At 39.1% G+C, this 26,368-nt stretch overlaps 5 protein-coding genes across 12 annotated transcripts; 3 read left to right on the forward strand and 2 right to left on the reverse strand.

The window, feature by feature from the left end:
- Positions 1–187: 187 nt before the first annotated feature.
- LOC141827365 (glutelin type-A 1-like) lies at positions 188–3,691 on the reverse strand. Of its 3 annotated transcripts, none has more exons than XR_012601675.1 (4): positions 3,365–3,691; positions 1,199–1,922; positions 846–1,106; positions 188–600 (listed from the first exon to the last, which is right to left on the reverse strand). XR_012601675.1 is itself a non-coding variant. In XM_074714586.1 (3 exons), the coding sequence occupies exons 1-3, from the start codon at positions 3,558–3,560 to the stop codon at positions 953–955; spliced, it is 1,074 nt and encodes a 357-aa protein (XP_074570687.1). In that variant the 5' UTR covers positions 3,561–3,691; the 3' UTR covers positions 758–952. The 3 variants fall into 3 exon arrangements, 1 of the variants encoding a protein (XP_074570687.1); XR_012601676.1 differs by having other exon boundaries at positions 583–596; XM_074714586.1 differs by lacking the exon at positions 188–600 and having other exon boundaries at positions 758–1,106.
- A 1,830-nt stretch (positions 3,692–5,521) lies between these two features.
- LOC141827366 (protein SLOW GREEN 1, chloroplastic-like) lies at positions 5,522–8,183 on the forward strand. Of its 6 annotated transcripts, none has more exons than XR_012601679.1 (3): positions 5,522–6,644; positions 6,772–6,846; positions 7,963–8,183. XR_012601679.1 is itself a non-coding variant. In XM_074714587.1 (2 exons), the coding sequence occupies exon 1, from the start codon at positions 5,562–5,564 to the stop codon at positions 6,591–6,593; it is 1,032 nt and encodes a 343-aa protein (XP_074570688.1). In that variant the 5' UTR covers positions 5,522–5,561; the 3' UTR covers positions 6,594–6,606; positions 7,963–8,183. The 6 variants fall into 6 exon arrangements, 2 of the variants coding, with proteins under 2 accessions (XP_074570688.1, XP_074570689.1); XR_012601680.1 differs by having other exon boundaries at positions 5,522–6,606; XR_012601677.1 differs by having other exon boundaries at positions 5,522–6,846.
- A 68-nt stretch (positions 8,184–8,251) lies between these two features.
- On the forward strand, positions 8,252–11,120 carry LOC141827367 (uncharacterized). The gene is made up of 10 exons (XM_074714589.1): positions 8,252–8,291; positions 8,559–8,672; positions 8,915–9,010; positions 10,103–10,187; positions 10,290–10,411; positions 10,513–10,537; positions 10,629–10,712; positions 10,782–10,811; positions 10,885–10,990; positions 11,057–11,120. The coding sequence occupies exons 2-10, from the start codon at positions 8,583–8,585 to the stop codon at positions 11,118–11,120; spliced, it is 702 nt and encodes a 233-aa protein (XP_074570690.1). The 5' UTR covers positions 8,252–8,291; positions 8,559–8,582.
- Positions 11,121–13,464: 2,344 nt separating this feature from the next.
- Positions 13,465–18,323, forward strand: LOC141828536 (uncharacterized). Its single transcript, XM_074715984.1, has 3 exons — positions 13,465–13,594; positions 13,729–17,287; positions 18,014–18,323. Exon 2 carries the CDS (start codon positions 13,786–13,788, stop codon positions 17,248–17,250), a length of 3,465 nt encoding a protein of 1,154 aa, XP_074572085.1. The 5' UTR covers positions 13,465–13,594; positions 13,729–13,785; the 3' UTR covers positions 17,251–17,287; positions 18,014–18,323.
- A 1,021-nt stretch (positions 18,324–19,344) lies between these two features.
- On the reverse strand, positions 19,345–26,065 carry LOC141828299 (thylakoid membrane protein TERC, chloroplastic). The gene is given in 15 exon segments (XM_074715701.1): positions 19,345–19,691; positions 19,778–19,835; positions 20,120–20,178; positions 20,736–20,814; positions 20,891–20,947; positions 21,098–21,147; positions 21,748–21,829; positions 22,461–22,517; positions 22,605–22,685; positions 22,767–22,854; positions 23,693–23,769; positions 23,901–24,037; positions 25,726–25,806; positions 25,885–25,927; positions 25,930–26,065. Coding segments are annotated over 15 exon segments (1,146 nt in total). The 5' UTR covers positions 26,032–26,065; the 3' UTR covers positions 19,345–19,596.
- Between the last annotated feature and the right edge of the window lie 303 nt (positions 26,066–26,368).

The raw sequence follows: 26,368 nt of genomic DNA on the forward strand, positions 1-26,368 counted from the left end.
CCTTCTTCCGCCGCCGCTGCCTAATTGGATGAGCCTTCCTCAGCTTTCCTCCGACAGCGCTGTCGATGTCGTGGACTATGATGATGCTGCTGCATTGATCGACATCCTCGAGTCAGGGAAGACTCTGCCGACGATGAAGGATACGACGGTGGCGAGGCACAACAGCTGCCTTCTTCCGCCGCCGCTGCCTAATTGGATGAGCCTTCCTCAGCTTTTCTCCAGCAACGCTGTCGATGTCGTGGACTACGATGAAGATGATGCATTGATCGACATCCTCGCCGCGGGGAAGACTCTGCCGACGATGAAGGATACGACGGTGGAGGAGCACGACGGCTGCCCGCCGCTGCCTGATTGGACGAACTTTCCTGAGCTTTTCTCCGGCGACGCTGTCGATGTCGTGGACTATGATGCTGCTGCTGCTGTTGCATTGATCGACATCCTCACGACGGGGAAGACTCTGCCGACGATGAAGAACATGACGGTGGCGGAGCACGACAGCTGCCTTCTGTCGTTGATTCCTACTCCGCCATCTCCATTGCCTCAGGCTCAATTTGCCGGCGGGGATTGGAGCGACGACTCTTGCTCGTGGTTCACGTCTGCCTGATCAATTAGATCAATTTGATTAAAACAGAAAGGAAATTAATTACTTCAATATACTATTTTTTTTTCAACACACAGATTTTGAGGGCAATGTGGCCCGTTTGTTTGTGTGTATGAAGAAACCTTCATAGAAAACTCAATTATTTCTTTTGCACAAAACTTATTTTTCACTAGATTTGATTCTTCTCTCGTTTTTTCTTAGAGCTCAGCACAAATTTGAGCTCCTTTTATTGAGTGAAACATACCATTAATGTCTCATGGTAGATTAGGACACCAAATGATGTCTATAACAATGCTCAACACTGGTCGTGCTGAGCTTTATTTGGATGCAAGAAACTAGCTATCGACCAGCTTAATTTGGAGGAGGGAAGAAGATTTCATCAGAAGTCCTTTTCGATCTGAACAGCTTCTCTAGCTCAGGAGTGGTGTCGAATGCAGCCTGCAACACCTCCGGCGACATCGCCTTCCACACCGAGGTCTTTCCGGCCAAATGAGTGAACACAGGGCTGGGAGGTTACATGAAAACAGATGGATGTTAGATTATAGCGATGGTAAGTGTTTCTGTTAGGGACATGAGTGTGTTGAGATAGAAATATACTTTGGTGTGGAGATGATAGAGAACCATGCCATTCCATCAGCATCAGCGATCTTCGACACGACAAAGAACCTTGGCACGATGAACAGATAGCCAGCCTTCACATGTGTCTCAAGAACACGCTTGCCATTGACGCCGACCACCTGAACACGGCCGCTGCCACTAACAATGTAGGTCACCTGGTAAGCTGAATCACAAGAAAATCCAGGGGAACACATGGCATGCCCATTGATCCTCACGAGATCAGCCCCGAGGCCTACCTGTCCGACCAAGGGAAGGTTCTTAGTGTTCAAAACCACAACACATCCGCCGTTCTTGATGTCCACATCTAGAGGTGCTTCTTCACAGTTGAGGACCATGCCCTCTCTGTCCTTGGGTGAAGGTTCAGGCATGGCTTGGCCATCCTTAACCTTGATGATTCCGGAGTTTATTTGGCTGCTGACAAGGTTCTTTGCCTCGTCTTCACTTAGGTCCCAAGCACGACTAACAAACTCAGTACTAAAACCAGTGAAGATGCCATCAGTGCCGGTGATGGGGAAGTTGGTGAATTGCCCAGCCTTGTGGCCCTTTGAAGTGTCCCCAAGGAAGAGTACTACAAGGTCAGTTTCATTGGGGTTGAACCACCAGGTCACAACTCCAAAAGGAAGGGCAATTGCATCACCCTTCTTGATCGCAAGCACCTTCTCTCTTGTAGCCTCTGGAAGCACAATCCCCAGAGTTCCATCACCTGTGAATCAAAAACATATTAGGACAAATGATTTCTAGGATCATTCAAGTACTTCCTTTTAAGCAATCTATGGCTTTCATAACTACCATTTCAAGTGTTCAAGCAATGAAAGCTCATAGAGTATTTAATCAGTAGGTCCTGATGGACAAATTAAGGGCGTTCACATTGGGCCCAAGGACATCCACTACAATTGATAGATATTGATTTTTTTCATCGATGATATGTGCTGGGTTAGTTGGATTATATGATGACAGTTTCTGGCTTTCACCACAAACTTAGTGCTGCACAATATTGTTGTTTCTGTCCAATCCTTTCAAGATGTGCAACTGCATGTGCTTCTTCCTAACAGTGAATTCGTTAGCTATGATAATGAACTCATTATTTTTCATGCCACAGTGATTGGTGGCATATTTCATTTTTCTGTATTTAGGTCAATGCAATTTTTATGGTGCTTGTGTATCACCTATTAAACAGCTACTAATATAACAATATATTGCACTAGTGAACCTATTATTCATCAAAAACAAAACAACAGTTGAACTTAAGAGAGGCAAGAAGAGCAAAGATCCAATCTTCCTCCAGTAAGTTTGAATGTCTACTTGTATGCACATGAGAAAATAGCAGTTGATTATTTAACATAAAAAATCCTAAGGAAACTGATATGCCAAATCAACACCTCTGACTCTTCCACAATCATATGAAACTGATATGCAACTTTTAATAATCAATCCAATCCGAAGGTCAAAATCATCACAACCATGAATATTGAATCCACATGAATCATCCTCCAATAAGTTTGAATGTCTACTTGTATGCGCATGAGAAAATAGCAGTTGATTATTTAAATAAAATTCCTAAGGAAACTACTGCAAGTGATCAGATTAGTGCGACAATAAACAAATTTTTTGCTCAGCTATAAGCCAAATCAACACCTCTTTGACTCTTTCACAATCATATGAAACTGAGATGCAACTTTTAATAATCAATCCAATCCGAAGGTCAAAATCATCACAACCATAAATATTGAATCCACATGAATCATCCTCAAGATAAGCACTCATTAATATTATAAAGGATAAAATCCTTTCAGGCAAGCAGAATTTGGACAAGAATACAGAACCAATAAAATCCATATTGACATTGAATCCACATGCAGGCCCCCATTAATATTAGGTCATCCCCAATATGAAACTATGATTAGATTGTCAAAACTTTCATGGCAACTCGCACAATCACTCTAGTAACAACTTGATATTGAAACTAAATGAGGGAAATGGTCACTAATTCACATCTACAAGAACACCAAATAGAAGAAGCTTCATATGAAATAATGATTTCTATTTTTTTTCTGTACATCAAACAGATCGATCGTAACTAAAAACCTAAAAACCAAAATCACTAGAAATCATCCAAAACTAAACAAAGGAATCAAACAGTTTCACCTTGGAGGACGTAGGCGACCTTGGCGGAGTCGGAGTAGCTCGGAAGCGCCAACCCGCGCTTCTCCAGCGCGAGCTTCTCCGCTCCGATGTTGGCGGCGCGGAGCATCGGGAGCTCCTCGCCGCACCAGGCGTAGTAGGCGCCGCCATCCCCGCCGTACGATTTCTTCGACAGCCTCGGCGTCAAATCGATCTCCATCTCTCCGCCGAGCAACAAACCCCGAGAAGAACCGCAGGCACAGCGAGAACTTTGCGATCGATCGGAGAATTTGGATCGAAATGTGGAGGCTTAGGCGGCGATTTATTGACGGGAAAGCAAGGTGGCAGGAGATGACGATGCAGTTTTTAGTTTGCTCCCCATAATTTAAAAAATAACAATAATCGACTCAACATCAACACTACTTTCCTATAAATAAAAATAAATAATAATAATAACAATTATTATTATTATCATTATTATTAAACAAAATTTCTCTTTTAATTGGTTTTCGATGGGAAAAGAAACAAAAAATGTACACAAAATATATTGTACTAAATAGTATAGTTTGGATGGCAAACTGAAAAAAGAAATAAACACTGGGGTAAAATGAGATTTGCCTTGAACTTTATCCTAATCGAATAATTAAATATGATAAACAATTTCCATATTAATATTCTATAAATTCTACTTTCTGAAATAGCTAAAAATATACTCATAAAATATAAAGAATTGGATGGTGTAATTTTTTTTAATGATTTTTTTTAAATGATGTATCTTATTCAGCATAAATAATTTGATAAGTTTATTGTCAAATTGATAGGATATTTTTATAATAATATATTCTATTAAATACATTTAATGCCATTCAAAAGAAAATCAATTATGGCCTCAATTGGTAAGAAAACAAATGTTAAACATATTTATAGTTTGTTGTTTATCATTCTATTAATTTAAACAAAATAGCAAGAAATATAATTTAAGTGAATTTTATATGTCCTTTTTTTTTATAAAAATGTTTATTTTTTTGCACAACAAATAACAAAACAAATGTTTATATAAAATGTACTTTAAAAATAAATAGTTTGGGTTGGTTAATTATTTTTGGAAAAGATGAAAAGTGAGAGTGAAAGGATTTTATTCCTTTGCTCGATTGATTTCTATTTAAGTTGGGCAAAAAGTTAATATGTCTTTAAAGACGATTAGGTATGTGTCTCTTTATTTATATTACTTGTCATCTTCATTTTCCTCCAAGTTTTTATTATATTAATCAACAACTGATGTAATAGTAAATATAGAATGAGATAGAGATATAACTCTTAAGTAAAAAGTGGAATATGTCACTTTACACCGTCAATTCTATGATTATTTATTGAGATTCGATCCTTATCCACTTCAGTAAGTCTATTCCATCATAACCAATTCAACTATATTCCAAGGACAACAGAAACCTAACTCTCTTCTGCAAGAGAGTTAACTCTAAATTTTATAGGAGTTGTCGGATTGATCCGCCCCCATCAAATAATTTAGATAGATTAAATTAAAATTTTATCAATTTATTTTAAGATGAATTTTAATAGGTTGACTTGCGTGGATTCAAGTGGCCCGACCCTGTGGATCAGTCCGTGGTGGATTTGGATTGATCCGTGGATTGAGAAGATTTATTTATTTATTTTTAAAATTTAAAATAAAAAATTAAAATAGAAAATTTAAATTTAAATATTTTAATTTTACTCGTTTAAATTGTAATTTAAATTTAAAAATTTAATATTTTTTTATTTTTTAGTAGGCGTATGAGCTACTAGCTAACCTATAAATTATAATTTAAATTTAAAAATATTAATACTATTTTTTATTTTTTGATAGGTATGTAGGTTGAGCTTGACTAAGAACACAATATGGAGGGGTGTTATCTAGTTGGCTCCACATGTAATTTTTTTTTATTAGATTTTTCAACCTATTAATTAGTTTTAAGAAAATAAATTTTAAAAAAAAGGTTAAATTGTTTAATTTATTATTCTCGATATTAAGATTTTAAAATAAATTATTAAAAATGAGAGAGCGGATACCCTTAAGATTTTAAAATAATTTATTAAAAAAATATATTTTAATTATTCAAAATTAAATATAATTCAAGGTCGTAATTAAATCCTTTTCGGCTCTTCTCTTCTCGTGACGAGTCGCAAGGGTTTAGTCTTCTCTTCTATTCTCTTCTCTGTTTCCATGGAGCCCCTCTGCTGCGCCACCCACCGCCGCCCTCTCCACCGCCCTCGCCTCCCCAAACCCTTCCCCACGTGTCCACCTCCGCTCCTCCTCAGAGCCTTCCCCTTCTGTTCCTCCTCCTCATACTCCAGACCCCGCCTTAGCATCCTCGCCGCCGCCTCCGAATCACCCAGGAACCCAGTCTCCCCCATCCTCAAGGCCGCCTCCATCGCCGCCGCAACTGCCACCGCCGCTGCCGCACTTTTCCTCGCCCGCCTCACCCCTCCCGCTCTTGCCGCTGCCGCTTTCCCTACTGCCCCAGCTGCCCAGTCCGACACGCTCCCCTCCGAGGCCGCCCCACTCACTGACGCCGAGAAGGAGCGCATCCTCGAGGAGCAACTCGACTCCCATCCCGACGATACCCGGTCCCTCCGCGCCCTCATGGAGCTCAAAATCAAGTCTGGGAAGTTCGCCGAGGCCGTCGACATTGTTGACCGGCTCATATCCCTCGAGCCCGGCGACAAGGATCTGCCGTTGCTCAAGGCTCACATCCAGAGCTACAGCGGCGACCCGGAGACTGCAAGGATTGGGTTCGAGCAACTCCTTGAAAAAGATCCCTTTTTGGTCGAGGCGTACCACGGGCTCGTGATGGTGGCATCGCAGGCAGAAGAGGAGGGCGACCTTGACGGCATCTTAAAGAGGGTTGAGGACGCGATGGAGCTTTGTAAAAAGGCGAAGAGGAAGGATGACTTGAGGGACTTCAAGCTACTGGTGGCTCAGATTAAGGTTATAAAGGGGAAGTATGAGGACTCCCTTAAGATATACCAGGAATTGGTGAAGGAGGAGCCAAGGGATTTCCGGCCTTATCTCTGCCAGGGCATCATATACACTTTGTTGAGGAAGAAGGATGAGGCAGATAAGCAGTTCCAGAAGTACAAGCGTCTTGTTCCCAAGAGTCATCCTTACGCACAGTATTTCGATGAAAACATGATTGCGATGAAGGTTTTTGGGCAGTTGGATGAGAATAGAAGGAAGACTGCATTGAAAAATTGAAGAATGTTCATTGGTAAGGATTGCTTCAATCAATTGAAACCAGTTACTAAGGTACCCATTTACACAAATATAGGTCTTTGTATCTGGTTGTTTAATCCTTGTGCTAGTGGACAAGTTTTCATCTTTATGAATTCACTGCAAGATTTTCTAGAACTTAGAATGCTTTTTATTTGGACAGTGAGATACTGGATCTAAATGTGCTACTTTTGTACAAGAGGCATGGCTTCTTTTCCAGTTGAATACCTTTACTAAGGTTGTGGTGCTACTTTTGTATGAGCATTTGTTATCCAAGTTTTTTTCATATGATTTCTCATTCAGATTTTAGCTCATTCTGGTGAACTAGCTTACTCAACCATTATTTTCCATAGGAAGAACATTCATCACAACTTGCATCTTTAACCAGCTCTACTAGCACTCTATATATTGACAGGGAGAGTAATAAAGGAAGCAACCAGTTCTACTCACTGGCTAGTTGGAACTTAAATAATTCCTGGACATTTAAAAGTTTAGACTGGTCATCCTAGGCTTCTAGTTGCTTGTTCCACTTTCTTCAGGATCATTTTCCTTGGCATGGAAAAGGTGCATTAATGCCAGTGGAGGAATTGGATTACCTTGATGTGAATGATAGTTTTGGGACAGAATGAGCAAACTGCATGTCAAGTTTGACAAATTCAGTAGCAGACAAGTAACCAGTTATGGTCTCACACTGGATTCAACATCGGATAAGATTCAACCCCGAATAGCTCAGGCACATAGCTTGTTGTAGTTGTGGCATTAAGCACCAAACCATTGATAAACAATGAAGCATATCTAGTTTTGATGATGTACCTTTTGCTGATGATACATGAACTTGACTTATAATGTACATTACTATTATGCAACTATATGACTTGATATGATTGTATTTGCAGATGCAGAAAACATTATCAAATCAGAGATTTATTCTCTCACTAGGATTCAGCAAGCCTCTTGCATTTTCAATACTAGCTATTGAATTATGGAACTGCAAAGCTTAATAAACCTTGTTGGTGCTCAAGGACTTCTAAGTTTGAATCATAGCAGGAAAACAATTTTGCACATTCTTCTTTTGCTAATCATATGAGATTAGTTCATGATTAATAGTGTAGCAAAATGTAGCTTCCTCTTCACTTATGCACACACACACAACAATATACAACAACATTTCATGCAATCTGGAAAATACTGCTTATGTTTGCGCAGAAGCTTTGTTGTTGTTTGCATTCTTTTTTGCAGAAACTCAGCTTTTTGATTGAAGTGCAATCACTGTGTTCCAGTTAGACACTTTCTTGAGTGCACATGAAAGGTCCTAGTTTTGGGGTGGAAATGTCACTGCTGAATTTGTTTACAGATATTGAGAGATCAAGCAGGCTGAAGGATGTGTTTAGCAGACCACCAACTCTAGCAGGATATTGAGAGATCAAACGGCCTAATGGAAGGTGTACCCAACTCTAGCAGTGTGCCTGTTCTACAGTTATTATTTTTAGGTGATTTTACTTCATTGTAAAAATGCTAATTTTGTTGTTATCTTCAATTAGGTTATGAGTATGAGCTTTGGCTTGTTCAGTGTTCTTTCACTTGGTTTATTAGCATCTGTTTGCGTGAATCTAGCGTTGGCGCTGATCTAGTGTTTACAGCGGGACAGGCATCAACACTCATTACGCATGCGTCTACTCCCTTGTAAATTTAGCCAACTAGCTACTACTAATTACGTGGATCGTGTCCAGCTGAGGCAGCTGATCCTGAACCCACTACACGACAAAGGCTTCTCTCCTGCTGCATTTGAAAAGTTTGAAGATTTCTTCGCCGAATTGAACACTCCAACGTTCCCTTCGCTCTCCTCTCTCTCTCTCTCTCTCTCTCTCTCTCTCTCTCTCTCTGATTGGGCGACTCTCTCCATCCCGTCGATCTCTCTTCTCATCTTTAGATTGATTCATTGATTACCAGGATAAGGAACGGGAGCGGTTAGAGATGCCCAATTGGGAGCTCCAGCACTGCTGCGACCACGACCAGGGAGTCTTCATCATCTCCGTCGCCGTATTCACCGTCGTCATCCTCGCCGTGAGCTCTCCCCCCTTTCGTGGTACTAATTTCGATTCTGTTCTGCTACCTATCCAACAACCGGCGGCTAGAGAAAAAAGATCCCTTTTATCCGATTAAAGTGGTAATCGAATAAAGTCTGCGACTTTGGTGGCGAATCTTCTGTCAAAATTCTTCCTTTCGGTTGAACTAGCGTTGCTTGGGTCTACTAGCGTTCCTTTTTATCCCTTTTGCTGATCTGTTGGTGGTTTGGTCTCTTGTAGTTGTGGAGGACCGTGCTGCTGACACCTTTCAAACTTATCACAGTGTTTCTTCATGAAACGAGTCATGCCCTAGCCTGTAAATTAACCTGCGGCGATGTAAGGAAGTCTCTTCCTTCTTTTCAAGTGAATAATTGATTCCTGGTTTACTTGCTATTTTATACTTGGCTCCAACTGACTTAACAACTCTTGTCTGCAGATGTTTTTCTTGTTCCTGTTGCACATTTCTATCCTAGTTCATACCATTTCTAATTAGCCTGCTAGTGTTAGCGAAACTAACTTGAGTTTTCTTTTGTTCATGTTGAAATTGGATCTCAACAGATTGAGCTAAGTACATTGCTTTTGCTAATGTTGCCATGTTTGCCTTGGAAAAAATTTCTTTTAAGGGGCTAGACAGGGATATGCATGCACCTTTCCCACAAATTTGATTATTCATATCTTCCATTTTTACAAGAACACAGCCAAGTATTGAGCTGGTTATTGAATTGAACAATTTGATACCCGCCCGATGTTCTTTGGGTTTAACTGTTGCATAGAAACTAGTTGATCTGATGGATTATTTCTGAAAATTTATTTGAATGATTGTCAGAAGAAAGGAAACTAATTGACACTCCACAAATCATCAACAATGAGATTAAATGCCTGAGTATCTTACGGTCAAGTTGGGCTACAAAATTCTTATGGATAAAGGGTAATGCTCTCTTTAGGATTGGACCATATGGAATTGCAAGCTACCTCTGAGGCTCTGAAAGTAGAGATTGTTAATTGGCTGCTTTGACTTGTCGAATTGCCAACAATCCAACCCACTGAGGAGAGGTGTAGATGTGTTCCAAACACAGCTACATGTGTTTAGTGTTGTGATCTAGATAATGGCAGAGATTACATTGTAATTAACTGTAGAGACGCAAATAACAATTGGTTCCACCCATTTCCACTGAGAAAAAAGGTTCAGGAAATGCTGAAACTAAAATCCAGTGTCATTTTCGCAGTTTGACCTCTTGCAAGGATTAGTTGATAATTCTCTAACTGTCACGCTTAACTTTGTTCATTAGACACAAGGTTTCTTTTGCAATTCTGTAGTTTTTTTAAATCTTGTTGATTTATTATGGTACAAACGGATTGTATTTAATATGGTTTATCACAATCTATTGTCTATCACTGGACTATGAACAATTCAAATGTTTCAAGTAGGTCGAGGGCATACAGGTGCACGCAAATGAAGGTGGGGTCACACAAACTCGTGGTGGCATATATTGGCTCATTTTACCCGCCGGATGTGATGATTCTACTTTGAACTTACAGCTGAACTGCTCTTTGACAAATCCTTTCATTCTCATGGTTGTTTAAATTCGTTATATTATTGCCAATGCCATTCCAGATCTTGGCTCCTCATTCTGGGGAATGGTTTTCATTCTTGCATCAACTAATCTTCTCACAACAAGAATTGCAGCTGGTTGCTTTCTTCTCGCACTGGTTGTTGTATTATTTGTTGCACAAAATGTAAGGATTCATCGTTATAACAATTCTACTTCTTCAACTTGAAGAATTAATTTTTCTAACTCTATTCTTACATGTTGTGTTTCTGTATCAATGATCTCCAGTGGTTACTCCGAGGACTCTGCATAGGTGTGTATTGAAAATCTAGTTACTTGACTAATCCAAAGTCTTGAATGAATGAGCCTCTGAATTTGCATTGATCCATTCCTGTTTTATCTAGGTTTTATCATATTTCTTGCCATTGTCTGGCTTCTTCAAGAAACTACAACAGTTCGCATTCTCCGGTTTGTTATTCTGTTCATAGGTATGCAATCTATTAAATGCACATTTTGGAACTTATCCAGACCATAATCTGTGTTTCATTGCAATGCAGGTGTCATGAACAGCTTGTTTTCTGTCTATGGTAAGATTGACTTAAAGACATTGTGTTGTAACAAGGAAACACCTGAAACTATCCGACGCTTTCTCAATCTCAGATATCTACGACGATCTGATATCTCGAAGAGTCCACTCTAGTGATGCTGAGAAGTTTGCTGAAATTTGTCCTTGCCCCTGTAATGGTGTTGGATGGGGGCTTATTTGGTGAGGTTTATTATTAATGAACAAATTCATATTCATCATCATCATCATTGTTGTTGTTGTTTTCAGGGGTTTAATATCATTCTTATTCCTCTGTGGATCCATTTACCTTGCTCTAGTCATTCTATCTTGAGGTATACTTTCTTTTAAACACATACTGTTTCGTCGATTTTCGATATAGTTTCTTTATGTTTTGGGTGCTGATATCTTGAACAATACTTTGTGCAGGTTTTATGAGTTTGCATAAGTTTGCTCAGACTGTGCAAAGCTTCTGATTCTCCACACATTTGACACAATTGTAGATTTGCATTGTTCATGGAATGCATCCATGTTTACTAGGATGGAAGGATAGTGAGGGGAAAGATAGCTGATAATGCATGGATCCTTAAAAAATCTATTTCTGTCTGTTGGATGTTGATGTTCTCGGCTATAAATAGGAGCTTGGTTGATGGCGGCCGGCTCGACCGCGCTCCTTTTGCGCCGGCGAATCTCCTTTCTTTTCCATGTTTAACCGGCGACGACGAGGATCGGAAGGAAGGTCGCGATGCCATGTTCTCGTCTCCTCCTGCCCTCCCGCCCTTCCTTTGCTTCTCGTTTGCACTTTTCCCCATCTTCCTTCTTCCTTGGTCGCTGGTCTCCTTTCTCTCATCAGTAGGGTGGAGAAGAGGTACACAGAAGAGAGCGGTAAGATTAGATGCTGCAGAGGGCGGCGAGCAACGCGTACTCGTGGTGGTGGGCGAGCCACATCCGGACGAAGCAATAGAAATGGCTCGACAGCAACCTCCAGGGCAAGTTTTTTTCTTCTCTCTCTCTTCTCGTATTTTAGCTGTTCATCGATCATCTCTTTCGGGAAAGTCGAGATTGTGTGCCACTGTTTTTTTTTTCCTACTGAATCTGATGAATCATGGACGCGCTCGAAAATTTTCGATAGGGTTTCGAATTTCAGTTTCCTTGGCATACAGATCTCCAAAACCAAACATTTCTTCGTGTGTGCTCTCTGTGTAGATAAAAATGTGCCCAATCTGTCGTCGCTCTTCATTTCCTTGCAAATAGGATCGATGCAGAAATGGAAGACATTGTGCAAAAAATGCTCAAGCTCATTGAAGAAGACGCTGATTCCTTTGCTAAGAGGGCGGAATTGTACTTCAAAAGGCGACTGGAGTTGATAGGTTTCCCGGAAGATGCTCGAGGAGGAGGACGATAATCTTCCAAAAGCAATCATCCCCATCGATCCGAGCAAAATCAACAAACCTCTAGTGGAAGGATTGATGAACAAAAGGAGAGAAAGTGAAACATCCATAAAGAAGCAGCAGAAAAAGATTAGCGTGCCTCAGATGAGTGAAGAAGAGGCCCAAGAAGAGATGAGCAAGCTTCAGAATGAAATTTTGGTTCTGCAAACTGAACCCTGTGTATGGTTGGAAGAGAGTGAATTGTTGACAGGGGAGTTGCAGAGTAGGATCTCAAGTCTTTTTGAATTGCAAGTGGAGACATCCAGTGCGAACAATACAAAAATGGAATCTGTGGATGCTTTGTTCACTCCTCATGAGGCTGCAAAGCTTCAAGGCGAGGTGATGAATATGAAACAGGAGAATACCAAGTCAGTTGGTGAACTGCAGTCGGTCAGTTGCTTAAGTAGATCTTTTGCAACTCCACTTCCATGGTTTTGATTCTTTTCACTGAACCAAACTCCAAATCTTGGTTTGAACAATGAAATGGCTTCTTCTAGTGCATCTAATTAGGATCTTCAATTATTATCCAAAGAACTCATGGTTGATGGTTCCCTCCTGTTACTGATAAATAAGTGAGGGACTACTAGTTCCTTCAAATTTTCTAGCTCCGGTGAGTGTCACTACTGCTCCTTGATTCCTCTTCCTGTGTTGCTTGCTTGCGATTCATGTTTCTCTGTTTAATATCTGAACAGTTATTCAAGTAGAAGGATGAGAAAGGCAGCATCCAGCATGGATGCCCTCCTCGAGCTTATGATCCTGCAGCAGCCGAAGCTCATCACGGCGGCCATGGATGCCAGCCTCCACCACCACCATACCCTCCTGCTGCTTACCACACCAAGGTAATGAACAAAACAGAAACCTCAATTGGCTGCAACAGATGAATTGATTTCATGATACTGTTTTCTTCTTAAACTGACGAGTATCAATTGGTAGGGCATCGCTTATGGAGTCAACCAAATAGCGAGGAGATTGAAAGATGAGAAGATCGATCAGATCTTGCACTACTCCCTTTTGGCTTCAGTAATTTATTATCGGCTTTGGAATATTTAATGATTGGAATATAACAATCATAAACTAATCGGGTCGGGCTCCTCCTTTAACGGATCCAGTTATCGGGTCCCAATCCGCAGACCCACTTACCACAACTCGGTACTGCCTCTCCTTCCTCGAGACAACGCACACAAATCCGTCGCCTCTCCCTTGCTTATTCTAACCGCCCCACTCTCTCTCTCTCTCTCTCTCTAAAATCTCTCTCTACCCCTTCGACTCGTTCTCGCTTTCTCCCTCCTTAGGGTTTCCTCTTCCGCCTCCATCCCCAAAATTTCCGCGGCGGCTCGCAATCCGATCCTCGCTCTCGCTTCGCCTCCTCTCTTCCGCCGTACGTTCATCCTCTCCTGCCGCCTTCTCTCTCTCTCTCTCCCCGCTTTGTTTATTGATGTTAGCTTTAAGGTTTCGATTTCGTTCTGTTTCTTGCTTTGTTTGATCGCCTTCGGTTTCTTCCGGTTGTTCCAGGCGGTTTTGCTCTCGCGGATAGGCGAACGATTGTTTCTTTAGCAGGGAGGTATACGCATGGCGATTTTGAAGAATGCATCTAGGGTTTTGAAGCCGGCCGATGATTCCTCGCCCCGGAGCGCGTCGAGCAAGGACGAGGACGCAGAGCCCTGTGCGGGGATTGGCAAGGCGGAGTCTTATGTTTCGGAGGGTTCTTATGCGGACTCCGGCATGGAGACGGATGAGTGTGATCAGCTGGAAGTCGGCGAGCCCGGAGCTCAGTTGTGCCAAGTGGGGAACCAGAACTTTGGCTTCCCGCTTGAGCTCTTCGATCTCCCTGACTTGAGTTCGATTTTATCGTTGGAGACGTGGAATGAATGCCTCACGGAGGAGGAGCGGTTCGTGCTGGCGGAGTACCTTCCGGACATGGATCAGGAGACGTTTGGGATTACTCTCAAAGAGCTGTTTTCTGGGAAAAATTTCCAATTCGGGTGCCCGCTCAATACTTTTTTCAGTCAGTTGAAAGGCGGGTTATGTGACCCTAAGATCATTCTTTATCGCCATGGTTTGATTTCCATGCAACGGCGTGAACACTACCATTGCCTGCGCAAATATCAGAATTCTATGGTGAGGAGTCTTGTCTACATGAAGGATGCATTACAAAGTTGTGCAGGTTATTCTATTCAAGAAAGAATTCAGTTTCTGAATACAGTAAAGAGACAGAGGCCTCCCGAGAGGAATGGGGATATTAGGTTTGAGATGAATTCAGGGGAAGGAAATTTGCATCATCTCTACTCAAGGCACAGTTCTAAGGTGGCTTGTCGGTTTCCAAAGCCTTCAACTGATATTAAGCTTCATGAGATTGGCATGGGTGTGGAGCCTGTGATATTTGGTAAAGGGAAAACAAAAGGAGTTTTAAAGGTTACTGCTTCTAAGTTTCCAACACAGGAAAGTTTTGGAGTATCAGCTGCACATCCTTCAGATTTGAAGTATGGAATGCCCTCAAAATCTAAAGCGAAAAGCTCACAGTTGCCTCTCAGTGGGAAGAATAAATATACAGAATATAATCTGGAATCTCCTTCAAGGACTATACATTATACTAGTGAAGATCAAGATGACATGGAGGAAGAGTATGTGATTCCTCCAAAAGGCTTGAAATCAGGATACAGAAGTATTGCAGCTAGTTGTTTGTCTAGAACAGGAAAGAATCAGAAACCAGTCAAAAGACACAGCGTCAACAAGTATAGTGATGAAGAGCCTGCAGACTACAGTGGTTTCAGTCGTTCTCGGAGGAAAAATGGAAATGTACATCATATGGTAACTATTGCTTCTTATGGTGATGAATCTTCTGAACAGACAGAAGAGGCTAGAAGTTTTGAGAGAGGATTTTTACCTTCTACCACAGATCAAACTCAAAGTCCTATGCTGAATCGTCCCATCAGGCAAAACAAGGTCCATGAGGACTCAATTTCCATGGATTATCTCCTGAAGTCGGATGATTTGAACAGCAGAGTTAATAAATGGGATATCAAGCCTGAGTATGAAACTGAGAAGAAGCACAAAAGGATGGCTGGCATGGATCATTCTTCACAGCAGTCATTTTATGCTGCTGATTACAGTGGCGACATGATGGATGAACATATGGATAACATGGATGCAATTTCAAAGTTACAAGGCAGCAATAGCAGAACTAATAGATTGGAGAACACCATGAAATTCTCTGATTCTCAGCCGGATGCTAATTTTGAAACTTCAGGCCTTCCCCTAAAAGGTTGTAATTCTTCATCAAAGAAACCTAAATGGAAGGTTAATGGTCATTACCCTGATGAGCGAGATGATCCCCTTTATCTGAAACCCAATGCAAAGCACCAGAAGGGTAAAAGGAAAGCAGTTGCTGAAACTGACACTCTGACTGCAGTAAATTCTGATCGGGCAATATCTAAAAAGGATGCAGAAGATGTAGAGCCTAAGACAAAATTACAGAAGAAGCCATTCAGCCTTGTCACGCCAACTATTCACACTGGTTTCTCATTTTCCATAGTGCACCTGCTTTCGGCTGTACGAAAGGCGATGATTAATCAGACAGAAGATTCCACATTTCATGATGTTCATTTTCACAACAGAAACTGTAGCCGTATGCAAAATACAAAAGAGCTCAACGACATGTGCCAGACAGAAAACAGCATGCACCTTGCCCATTCTGTTGAGAATATGGTAAACCAAGCTAGTTTGCCTTCTCTTACTTTTCAAGAGATCGTTGACCGAGTAAGATCAAACCCTGGAGATCCATGCATCCTTGAAACACAGGAACCACTTCAAGATTTAGTCCGAGGAGCTTTAAAGGTATTTTCATCTAAGACAGCACCTTTAGGAGCCAAGGGTTGGAAGTCCCTAGTATGCTATGAGAAATTAAATAAAAGTTGGTTGTGGACAGGCCCTATTTCTTCTGGTTTACCTGATGATGAAAATGCAGAAGAGGAAACTTCTTCAGAAGCATGGGGAATTCCTCACAAGATGCTTGTAAAGCTGGTTGATGCTTTTGCTAATTGGCTCAAGAGTGGCCAGGAGACCTTGCAGCAGATTGGGAGCCTCCCTCCACCACCTACTTCTTTGCTTTCAAACTTGGATGAGAAGGAGAGGTTTAAAGATCTGAGAGCCCAAAAGAGTCTAAACACTATTGGTTCAAGTTCAAATGAGGTAAGAGCATACTTCCGCAGAGAGGAATTTTTAAGGTACTCGGTTCCAGATAGGGCCTTTTCCTACACTGCTGCTGATGGAAGAAAATCAATTGTTGCTCCATTGAAGAGAGGAGGCGGAAAGCCGACATCAAAGGCACGGGATCATTTCATGCTTAAAGCTGATCGGCCACCACACGTTACTATTCTTTGTCTTGTTCGAGATGCAGCTGCCAGGTTGCCTGGTAGTATTGGAACTAGGGCAGATGTTTGTACTCTGCTGAGGGATTCACAATATGTTGTTGAAAATGTTTCTGATACACAGGTGACTCAAGTAGTGAGTGGGGCTCTAGATCGATTGCATTATGAGCTTGATCCTTGTGTACAGTTCGATAGTGAAAGAAAATTGTGGGTTTATCTGCATAGGGAGAGGGAAGAGGAAGATTTTGAGGATGATGGTACCTCATCAACTAAGAAATGGAAAAGGCAGAGGAAAGATACTGCAGATCCATCAGATACTGGAATTGCTAATGATGTTGACACTTTGTCCGTTTGTGGCCCTTCCACTGGCCTGGATTATGATCACAATCTAAATGTTGGCACAGCATCCGTTGGATCAGGAGAAACAGCTGAGCATCTTAATGAAGATATGGGTGTAAATGTAGAGAACTTTCAGCCTCTCATGAACATAAACACTGTTAGTGAGAGCAATGGTAATTGGAATGCTCTGGGGTTGAATCTATTAAATGAAAACAGATTGGTATGTCAAAAGAACTCTACTGATGAGGATTACAAGGATGAAACATTTTGTCAAGAGAGGCCCATTCAGCTCCATTACGACCACATCATGAATAAAAGATTATACTAGATTCTAATCTGCATGTTTGTGTTGCAGATTCACTCAGGTAATTCTTGTGATAACATCATCTGATTTTTAAATGTTAAACAATCTTTATCCAGCAGTAAGCAGTCATCCTTTAGTTTTTGTGTACATCAATTATGCTACTCCAGCTGCATCATTCTGTGGCATTTTGACTCGTTCATGCCAAAAGATTCTTTATGTTATACATGTCAGTTAATTTGACAGAATACATGTTTGTTGTCTTAAAGTTCATTGACATGTTTGAATTTTGCATTGTTTGCTCTAAGTTTAGTTTCTATCGAAAGATAAGCAGTTTATGTCTGCTCATAGTTGGAATATCCAGTCTTGGATTTTAGTCTTGTTGGTATGGCAGCAGGACAAATAAATACACTACACAGTTCAGGACACTTGTCATTGTCTCTAGGCTATGCCGGTTAGCCTATATTGCGTTAAGAACATATCTAAGCTTTCATCTGATACGTTGATAACACTTTTCAGTTTGTACATTTTTTTTCCAGGTAAATGTATAGGAAGTTGTACATATCTAATAAGTTTTTATTTTTTGTATTAAATGTATATTTTAGCAACTTTGTATGGTCCAACTGGTAGAGATAGATTCCAAAGACCATTTATACAACAAACATGCAAAATTTTGAATTCGGAGTAGATATCAATTGTAAACTCAGTTCCTCATGTGACTTTCGTGGATGTTACTCAAGCATGTTTTATGAGGTCACTAACATGCTCATAATTCATGTTGTGCTTGCAGGCAGGTCCGAATGAATGGGTGATGCATCTGCGCAAGTGTCGACAAAGCATGTTTTGCTTGAAGCACCAAAAAGAGCCAATTGGAATTTAACTATCTAACCAACAGCGAGTCGCATATGCCAGCTCAAGGTGTGGCGTTGTTGTACATAGATTACTTCTTTTTTTTGTTCTGCATCTGCGATCAGTTAGCCAAATGGCCAATGCTTCAGTAAGGAGTTATAACAACTTCTCCTGATTTAATAAAAACATGGAGTTTACACTGTACAGATGGGATATTTATCCGTTTATTGATTCCTGTTCCATTCTTATTTGCTGTCCGAAATCTTACTATGAAAAACTTCTCGTGTCTTTGAATTGCATGGCTGTTGACAGTTGATATCGAACACTGCCCTGAATTTTATTGCCTCAAGGTTCATTGAGTAGATTGCATTTTACTGTGAAGAAAGAAATCCTGGTGAAGCTAGGAATGAACAAGCCACTGCGACATGCACAGGTTTGGAAGATTAAAATGATGATACAAACACAAATAACAGCGGTTAGTTTTTTTTGTTGGAGTACAAACTCAACATGAATCAGACCACAAAAAAAAAACATAGAACCTGTATGAAGTTTTAGATTTTTGGCTGTCGTGCATGAATAGCCTTACAAATTGTAGATTTCTGTATGAAACAAATTAGGTAAAGAATGAAACAGGGAAAGAGAATCTGAATGATATAAATTATTATATTAAGATAAAAACTGATACTTCGATTTTTTTTTCCAACAACTATAATTCTACTATTATGCCTTTTTGATTCTAAACTTTTCTATTGGTATTTTTTTTCAAAAATAAAAAATATAGACTGCAAAGAAAATCAAATCGATATTCACATTACCTTTGATAATTCTGAAATTATTAGATATGTATTAAAAATATTTATTTTAAAATTTAAATTACATTTTTTAAAAAAATTATGAACTGAATAAAAGTTTGCAATTTTTAAGGCCATGATTTAAGCACTTTTCGTTGATTTATTTTCCCACAAACGAATCATAATCAAAGTATTTCATGCATTTTTCAATATAAAAATCCGTATATTTCTCTTTTTACATAAACAATTGAAGTCCTTCCATTATAATCCTTTGGCTCGATGCAGAAATATATAATTGATTCAAGAAATCTTGTGGATTTCGTTTTTATTTGTGAAAATAATTATAATCGTTGTATTGCCCAACACCAAAAATTTCCTCCCAGTGGTTTGAAAATGTCAAACTGTCCCTAGAATTTTTACTCATGCTATCATTCCTGTTTGCTTTATTTAATATCTTAAACGGCCGGGAAAATATACCGAGTTATCTAAAAATTAATACAATAAACTTTTATCTGCTTGATAATCTTACAACAGAACTAATTATTTTTGCCCAGGTGGACACATTTAATCTTAAAGAGATGGCTAAAAGTAATGAACAGCCCAGCTTTGAAATAGCAATGTCGCATTGCTTTTAAGCTGCTCGATTGCCTGAGAATCCATTGCACACATGTTATATGTAGGTTCTTTGAGTTCTTCATCCTGAGAACTATGCTGCTGCTTTGGTGTCTATAGCTCAATCGCTCTGTTTCTTTCTCAGGCTCAACAAGACTCCGGTACCAAGAGTTATCGCGACAAAACATAAGGAAGCCTCAGTCGATACATGATACCCTGCATAGCAAGATCACAGTAGGCAACACATAAACTACATGTCATCAACGAACTCGACGTGGGCAAGATGGCTAAGTTTAGCTTACCAAAATAGTCAAACAGCATTTTTGTTCCGATGAAGCCCAAGACAACACCAATAGCAGGCTGCAAAGTGCGATTTACTTGAGCTTACAGTTCGTGGCAAAAGTATTTTGACTGAACGTGAACCAAATGCATATCTATGAATTCAGGTAATACAAAAATCATAAATATTAAAGGTCTGATGACTTCAGGTATTGACCTTTACATAACTGGAAACAAGCAGCAATAGATTTGTTACCTTGGCAAGGGAACTCTAAATGAATAAATGTGCTAAAAAAACATGTTGATGAAGCATATTATAATGAATGAATGACAGCATCATTAGTACTGAACAAAGTTAAGTTTACCTGCAAATACTCCATCTCAGACATGCTTTCCGAAATGAGCACGTACAGTGACCTTAGACCTACATAACATCATTCAAGAAGAATGATAAGTTGAAACAGGTAAGTACCTAAAAGGCTAGAGGGATAAACAACCAAGATCATAATCTGTATTGTACTATATGACATGAGGTGGAAAAAAAGACCAGATTCATGTAACATCCTAACTTGGAGTGGAATAATGAATACTCTATTCGTGCTAATGTTAAATGACTTCAAAAGTGATGCTTGCAAGAGGCATAGAATGGGATCTTGGGCAAGTAAAAACCCAGATATAGTTCCAACAGAGAAGGTTCTCTGCATAATAAGTACTTGCTCTTTATATTTCTACATGGTGGACCAAGTAATTTTTGCTTTGATGCCCCATCATAACCTGAACTTTTTCACATAAGTTCCATCTTCCATTCGGTGAATAAGAAAAATATAAAATGTGCCTTGGAATAAGAAATGTTAAACAATTTGTATAAGATATGTAGAGACTCAGGCTTGAAAAAGTAGCTAAATTGGTATGAGTACAAATATTTAAAAACTACAAAAATAAAAGCATCAAGAGCCATACGGTGACAAATTATAGGATTACCGCATATAGCAAATAGGTTTGACGAGAAGACAATGAAAGGATCCCTTGTAACACCAAAAACTGCTGGTATTGAATCCACCTGTAAGCATGAGTTCTTTTTAGTAAGGTCAGATTAAGATAAGTATTGATAACAATAGAATTTGCAATTAACCTACAGCAAATGCAATATCACTCAGCTCCACGACTGCAAGAGCGAGTAGTAATGGTGTAGCCTGCACAATGTTTTAAATCATCATTGAAAACACAAGGATAACATAAGATAATTTAGCTTTGGCACTGAAGAAATACAAAAATGGCCATGCATCTAGAGTAGAACCTAAGCACTAAGATGAAGAGATTTTCCTGATGCAACCAACACTTACTTTCCTCATGCCATCTTTAATTGTGAAGAATCTATCACCATCGTAAAAATCTGTAACATGAACATGACCAAAATGATTGCTAAAGATGTAGAGAATGATCTGCAAACAAGAAAAGAATTATTTGAGCCTCATTCAAGTAGTCAACTCATTTCTAGTTGGAGATCCTTTATGTTTCAACTGTATCAAAAAGATAGTCCTTGACACCCAATTTCTGACTTTTGGTAGGCAACAGTAATCAATTATTAGCAGCAAAAAATGTGCTCAAGTTCAGAAAATACTAAAACTGTAATGTTCTTTTTATATGTTGAGCATCTAATACTTGGACTCTTCATTTACATCTTTGTATCCACATGGAACACTCACTCCAAGTGGACACTCAACACTCTTATTGGTCACACGACACTTTGATCAACAGCAGTGTAGGATACTAGTACTCGAGTCTAGAGTCTATGTAACATAGTGCTCATTAACTAATTTCCTACACAGTAGTACTGTACTACTGTTATCATACCTTTTTTTATTCTTCTCGTAAATTATGTAATTCTTATAAATTATGTAAAAAAAATCATAATTTATGATATTAAAGCAATCGAGTAAAGGGACTTCGTTTGAGCATATAAATGAAGTTCAACTGGAAATACTGATGTCACCTGTAACAGGGATAAACTTTTGGCATGTTTTTACAATGAAGTTATCAGCCAGATCAGTCTCCTCTTCTTCAGCAGAAAACAACTGTGAAGACAACACTATTTTAGAAGTGTGCTTCAAGAAAATTTTGTCGCATTTTTATCTCCAGCACATTAGCATCACCAACATAAAGAGTGATAAGCCAAATTCTGCTTAAAGAATAAGATATAATCTCAAAGTCTAGAAATGAGAAGAAAACCCACATATTTTTTTCCTTTTAATTTTAGAAGTTGACACACAGGAAACTGTAAACAAACCATATCAACAACTGAAACACAACAACTAGAACTTGTTTGTCCTATTTATTTGGACAGCTACTGTAAGCAAACAAAAGCTCCATAACAGTAACCACATCATTTATCTTTAATCTGAAAAAGAAACAGAAAAACTGCATATAATTGAGGACTTGAATCATGGTTATCAGTTAAGTGATTCATTGCCTTCTAATGTAACAACTAGATTGGCATAATGATAAACAAATCTGTGACTTTATGAACCAGTTTGACAAAATGCACTCAGATGTCAATTAAGTGGTCATATTCCAAATTAGCAAACCACATGTGATATATCCTGCCAGTAATTCCTAGATAAACTATGAACTGTTAAGCAAAAGATCACAAGAAAATGCATAACACAGGAACCAACTAAAAAAAGAAAATGAAATGAGAAATTTTACCTTGTATGATGAAAATAGAAGGATCAAGGCCAGTAGAACGTTAACTAACTCAAATCTCTGAGCATGGGCAAGGAACAGTTAAGAATAAGAAGTTAAGATGAAGGAATACAAAAGCAGTACAGAGACAATTTGATAGTTTATTACCTGAATTGTTGCAGTCCCAAGTAGGATTACTACTGCACGGAAAATGATTGCACCAGCAATACCATATGAAAGCACTCGACTCTAACCATTTTAGTAGGAAATTTTTGTCAAGACATAAATGTTAACCTAACCATGATAATTGTAGAAAAGGAACCAAATTACCTGACACTTCACAGGAACTTTGAAATAACTGAAAATTAAAACAAAGACAAAGAGATTGTCGACTGAAAGACTCTGTTCCAGAATATAGCTGTAACAGTAATTTGTCAAATTAGTACTTCTTGTCACTATAAGTTCAAACGTAATCTAGGAATATAAAGAAAAGAAATGCTAAGCTGACACAAGATATTCATTGAACAAAACAATTAGATAGAGGAGTCAGAAATTTGCATGCATACAACAATCATCAACCACATACCACCCATGTAGCACATGTAATTTATGCTTACAACAACATAGATCAGCAAAGTTCCAAGAGAAAAGGTGAAGCATAAATTATCCAAGTTGTATGCATTGTCATATGCCACATAACACATGTAAATTGAGTGCTGAAACTAGTATGAAAAAGAGCAGTATGTTATTAGTTTACAGTGGACTGGCAAAAGTGGAAATTGAACACTTAAAAGACAATAGCTGAACTATGAATTTTTGGCATATCAAGCTTCTTTCTCTATCTACTTCTTAGAATGTCTCTTTAAATGCAAAATCCAAGCTATACATTATCTTTTTTGAGACACCATAAGTTTTACTTTTCAAATTAGTATAATGGTTGAGAATACTCAGTTTCGCAAAATAAACAATTGCATATTATCTAAGTGAACAATTAACCTTGATCTTTACAAACTAAAAACTCAGCTTACTGCTTTGAGATATGATGAAATATTCTCATCAAAATGGAAAGATCAAGAAGACTCGATAAATATGAAAGATCATTATGAGTACCTAGGAAATTAAACCAAAATCCAAAGTGTTCAACCAGCAATGCGACATCTCAGGGATACAGTTGCAAAAAGTAATTAAATGCACAATGATAATATTAATGAAAACAAAGATAGAAACTTTAGTTTAGTAACATACATGTCGCATACCCTGCAAAAAATTCAGATGCCTTTTCAATGCCATCCTTAAAACCCAAGCAAATTCCAAAAGCCGAAGCAGCAAATACCTGAGAGGTAATGGTGAAACAATGGTAAGAAATGGCACTTAGTTAATCATTAATCAAGATAGCAAGAGCACACTATAAAACCGTCAGAGCTATGCTTTAGCATGTAAGTATATACTTTACAGAATACATACCCATAATGCAACTGTTTTCATAGAAGAGGATTTGTCTGCCAATGTGCCTTCTGTACCACCTGAAACAGGATCTCGAATAGCCGCCCCAATAATGTTTACCTCATCATGTGGTGAAGAATTGTTCTTCTCCTTATCCTCTACAAACAAATATTGTCATGCGTTATACATCATAAAATAATATTTCCATCAAGCTCTGAGTATAAAATTACAACCAATAATCTACTGGAAATGCTGACTGTGGGGCACTGCCTCGTTATATTTATTGGATTTTTAAAGGCAATAAGATATGAATACATATAATATCACATTATTCAGAAATGATATAAGTAGAGCACCAGATTCAGTGGTTATTTTCATTGTAAGATACACATACTATAATACTCATTTAGCAGAAGAATCATTTCCCCAGAGTAATTTCACCTACACAGAAACTGTTGGTCTTCAAAATGAATCTTCAATCAATGTTAGTCATCAAATTCCAATTAATTTAGTAAATAAAAGCATTTTGTAGAAATCTCGTGTTTAACATCCATCACACTAGTGAATTGATAGAAACAGCAATTTGATAACATGAGTAAGCATAAAGGATAACTGATAGTTGTATCTTAGACGAGACATGGGAATGGTATCAGACTAAAAGAAAATTTATCCTTTCATCTCCAATGCTCCCAATATGTAGTCTTCCAAAGATTTCAATGTATGGCACCAATATGTTCATTACGTTGCAGCTTTTTTTCTAAGCAAATTTAGATGAACTCATGTAGAAACATTCTATCTGTATATCCTGTACATACATCTTATAAAACAAAATCAATATTGATAAATGTCTTATTGTATTTTTTTTCCATGTGTATTTGTTCTTTTCAGTTGCGAGGAGCTAGATGAAAAGAAACTTTCATGTCCAATTTTGCAATAGAGATCGAACTAAGAAATGACCCTGAACTATAACCCCAAAAGAACCAGATTTCATAAACATAGAGGAAGAACAAAGGGAATATCGAGACTTCATTAGAAATAGGGAGAACCTCGCCAATCTCAGATATTACTCTTTGGGAGATGAAAAATGAATAATTGTTTGATGTGCTTTATCTATAGAACCCAAAATACATACATCCACTACAACCTACCAACCATTACATGACCAACACGTATGTTGCATCCACCATATAAGTGCCATACCTGCTACATCCACTGCATAACCACAGCAACTATTTTCATCGACCAAGCCTACAACGTAACCCTCATCCTTGACAAAGTGCTTCTCCTCAAACACTAGGAAATGAAAGAATATCAAATTCACAGCGGAGCCTTTTATTTGGCAGTTGAGTTCATCTTGACTATTTCTTGCCAAACTAACCTTTTGTAACAATTTCTGTTTAAAGGTATATCACAGTTGGTGCTAAGTTCTTTTCACTCAATGATTTATCATTCCTGTGTTGGTGAGGCACCAAAGGACAGTACCAGGAAGAAGAAAAGCCCCTTGTCCTGTTGCAACACAAGTGTGTTGTGGTGGAGAAGAGATTGCTGGTAGCATTTGTAAAATAAGTTTGCAAGAAAAATATACAAATTGGCGTGACTGCCAATAACTTATTGATCAAAATAATTATTCTTAAATCATAATAGTCTTAATTTCTTCTCTATTCTCCTCATTATTAGTATCTAATCACTCACATGAACCTCATTACGAATCGATCTTATGCATCTTATTATAATCAGACAACATAGTTCAACAGGAACACTTAAATATAAAACATCTATTTCTCAAACCAAATCAAATTACCGAATACACAAAACTAGTGAATAGGGCAAAGTCATAGCATGTCACCCGCAACCGAGACGTCTTCTTGGTCAGTCCCTTTGGCCGACGGAACGCTAATTGACAGCCTGCAGAAGCGACGACTCCTAGCTGGAAAGCAGAGCCTAAATGAGCACGAATCAACCCAAGGCAAAGAATTCATCCATGGAGGAGAAAGAAGACTACTACCTGGATCGCGCGGGGAGGCGGCGAGGGCATGGCGGCGGAGGGATGGCGGCGGAGGGAGGAAACGGAAGGCGCCCCAAGCCGCCCGGGATCGAACATGAGAGGGGCTCGAACCCACGGGCGGTGGTGGATCGCCGAAGCGAAGGCCATGGGCTGGAACGGGGGCCGAAGAAAGCGTGTCCGTTATCCGCCTCCTTCCGGTGTGTGCGTGCTCGAATTTTATATTTATAATTATTTGCACTAAAAAATAAAATAAATAAATTTATTTATTTTATTTTTTATTTTATTTTTGTAGGTGTAGAAAAAAAGAAATAAGCGAAATAATGATAATTCAAATGTTATGACACGTCAGCCCTAACTGGCTTCGGCGATCGGTGGGGCCCACAGACAGGGTGGCTGGTCAGCCAATTTTAAATCGTCCCCTTCGATTTTCTTGCTCGAGTACCGTTAGAGCGGTGCGCGGAGATGCAAGTTCAGCCGCTTCCGC

Source organism: Curcuma longa, chromosome 4 (genome assembly GCF_044706935.1).
Source record: "Curcuma longa cultivar G26 ecotype Majalengka, Jawa Barat chromosome 4, ITB_CL_G26_1.1, whole genome shotgun sequence".
In the NCBI taxonomy this organism is placed as follows: domain Eukaryota; kingdom Viridiplantae; phylum Streptophyta; class Magnoliopsida; order Zingiberales; family Zingiberaceae; genus Curcuma; species Curcuma longa.

Excerpts from the sequence above, each read along its gene's own strand:
- LOC141827365 (XM_074714586.1), bottom strand. The coding sequence starts at position 3,560 with ATGGAGATCGATTTGACGCCGAGGCTGTCGAAGAAATCGTACGGCGGG. Across the intron at positions 1,923-3,364 it reads GGTCGCCTACGTCCTCCAAG|GTGATGGAACTCTGGGGATT; the intron begins GTGAAACTGTTT and ends TTTGATTCACAG. Across the intron at positions 1,107-1,198 it reads TCTATCATCTCCACACCAAA|CCCTGTGTTCACTCATTTGG; the intron begins GTATATTTCTAT and ends GTAACCTCCCAG.
- LOC141827366 (XM_074714587.1), top strand. The coding sequence starts at position 5,562 with ATGGAGCCCCTCTGCTGCGCCACCCACCGCCGCCCTCTCCACCGCCCT.
- LOC141828536 (XM_074715984.1), top strand. The coding sequence starts at position 13,786 with ATGGCGATTTTGAAGAATGCATCTAGGGTTTTGAAGCCGGCCGATGAT.
- LOC141827367 (XM_074714589.1), top strand. The coding sequence starts at position 8,583 with ATGCCCAATTGGGAGCTCCAGCACTGCTGCGACCACGACCAGGGAGTC. Across the intron at positions 8,673-8,914 it reads TCACCGTCGTCATCCTCGCC|TTGTGGAGGACCGTGCTGCT; the intron begins GTGAGCTCTCCC and ends GGTCTCTTGTAG. Across the intron at positions 10,713-10,781 it reads GTTTGTTATTCTGTTCATAG|GTGTCATGAACAGCTTGTTT; the intron begins GTATGCAATCTA and ends ATTGCAATGCAG.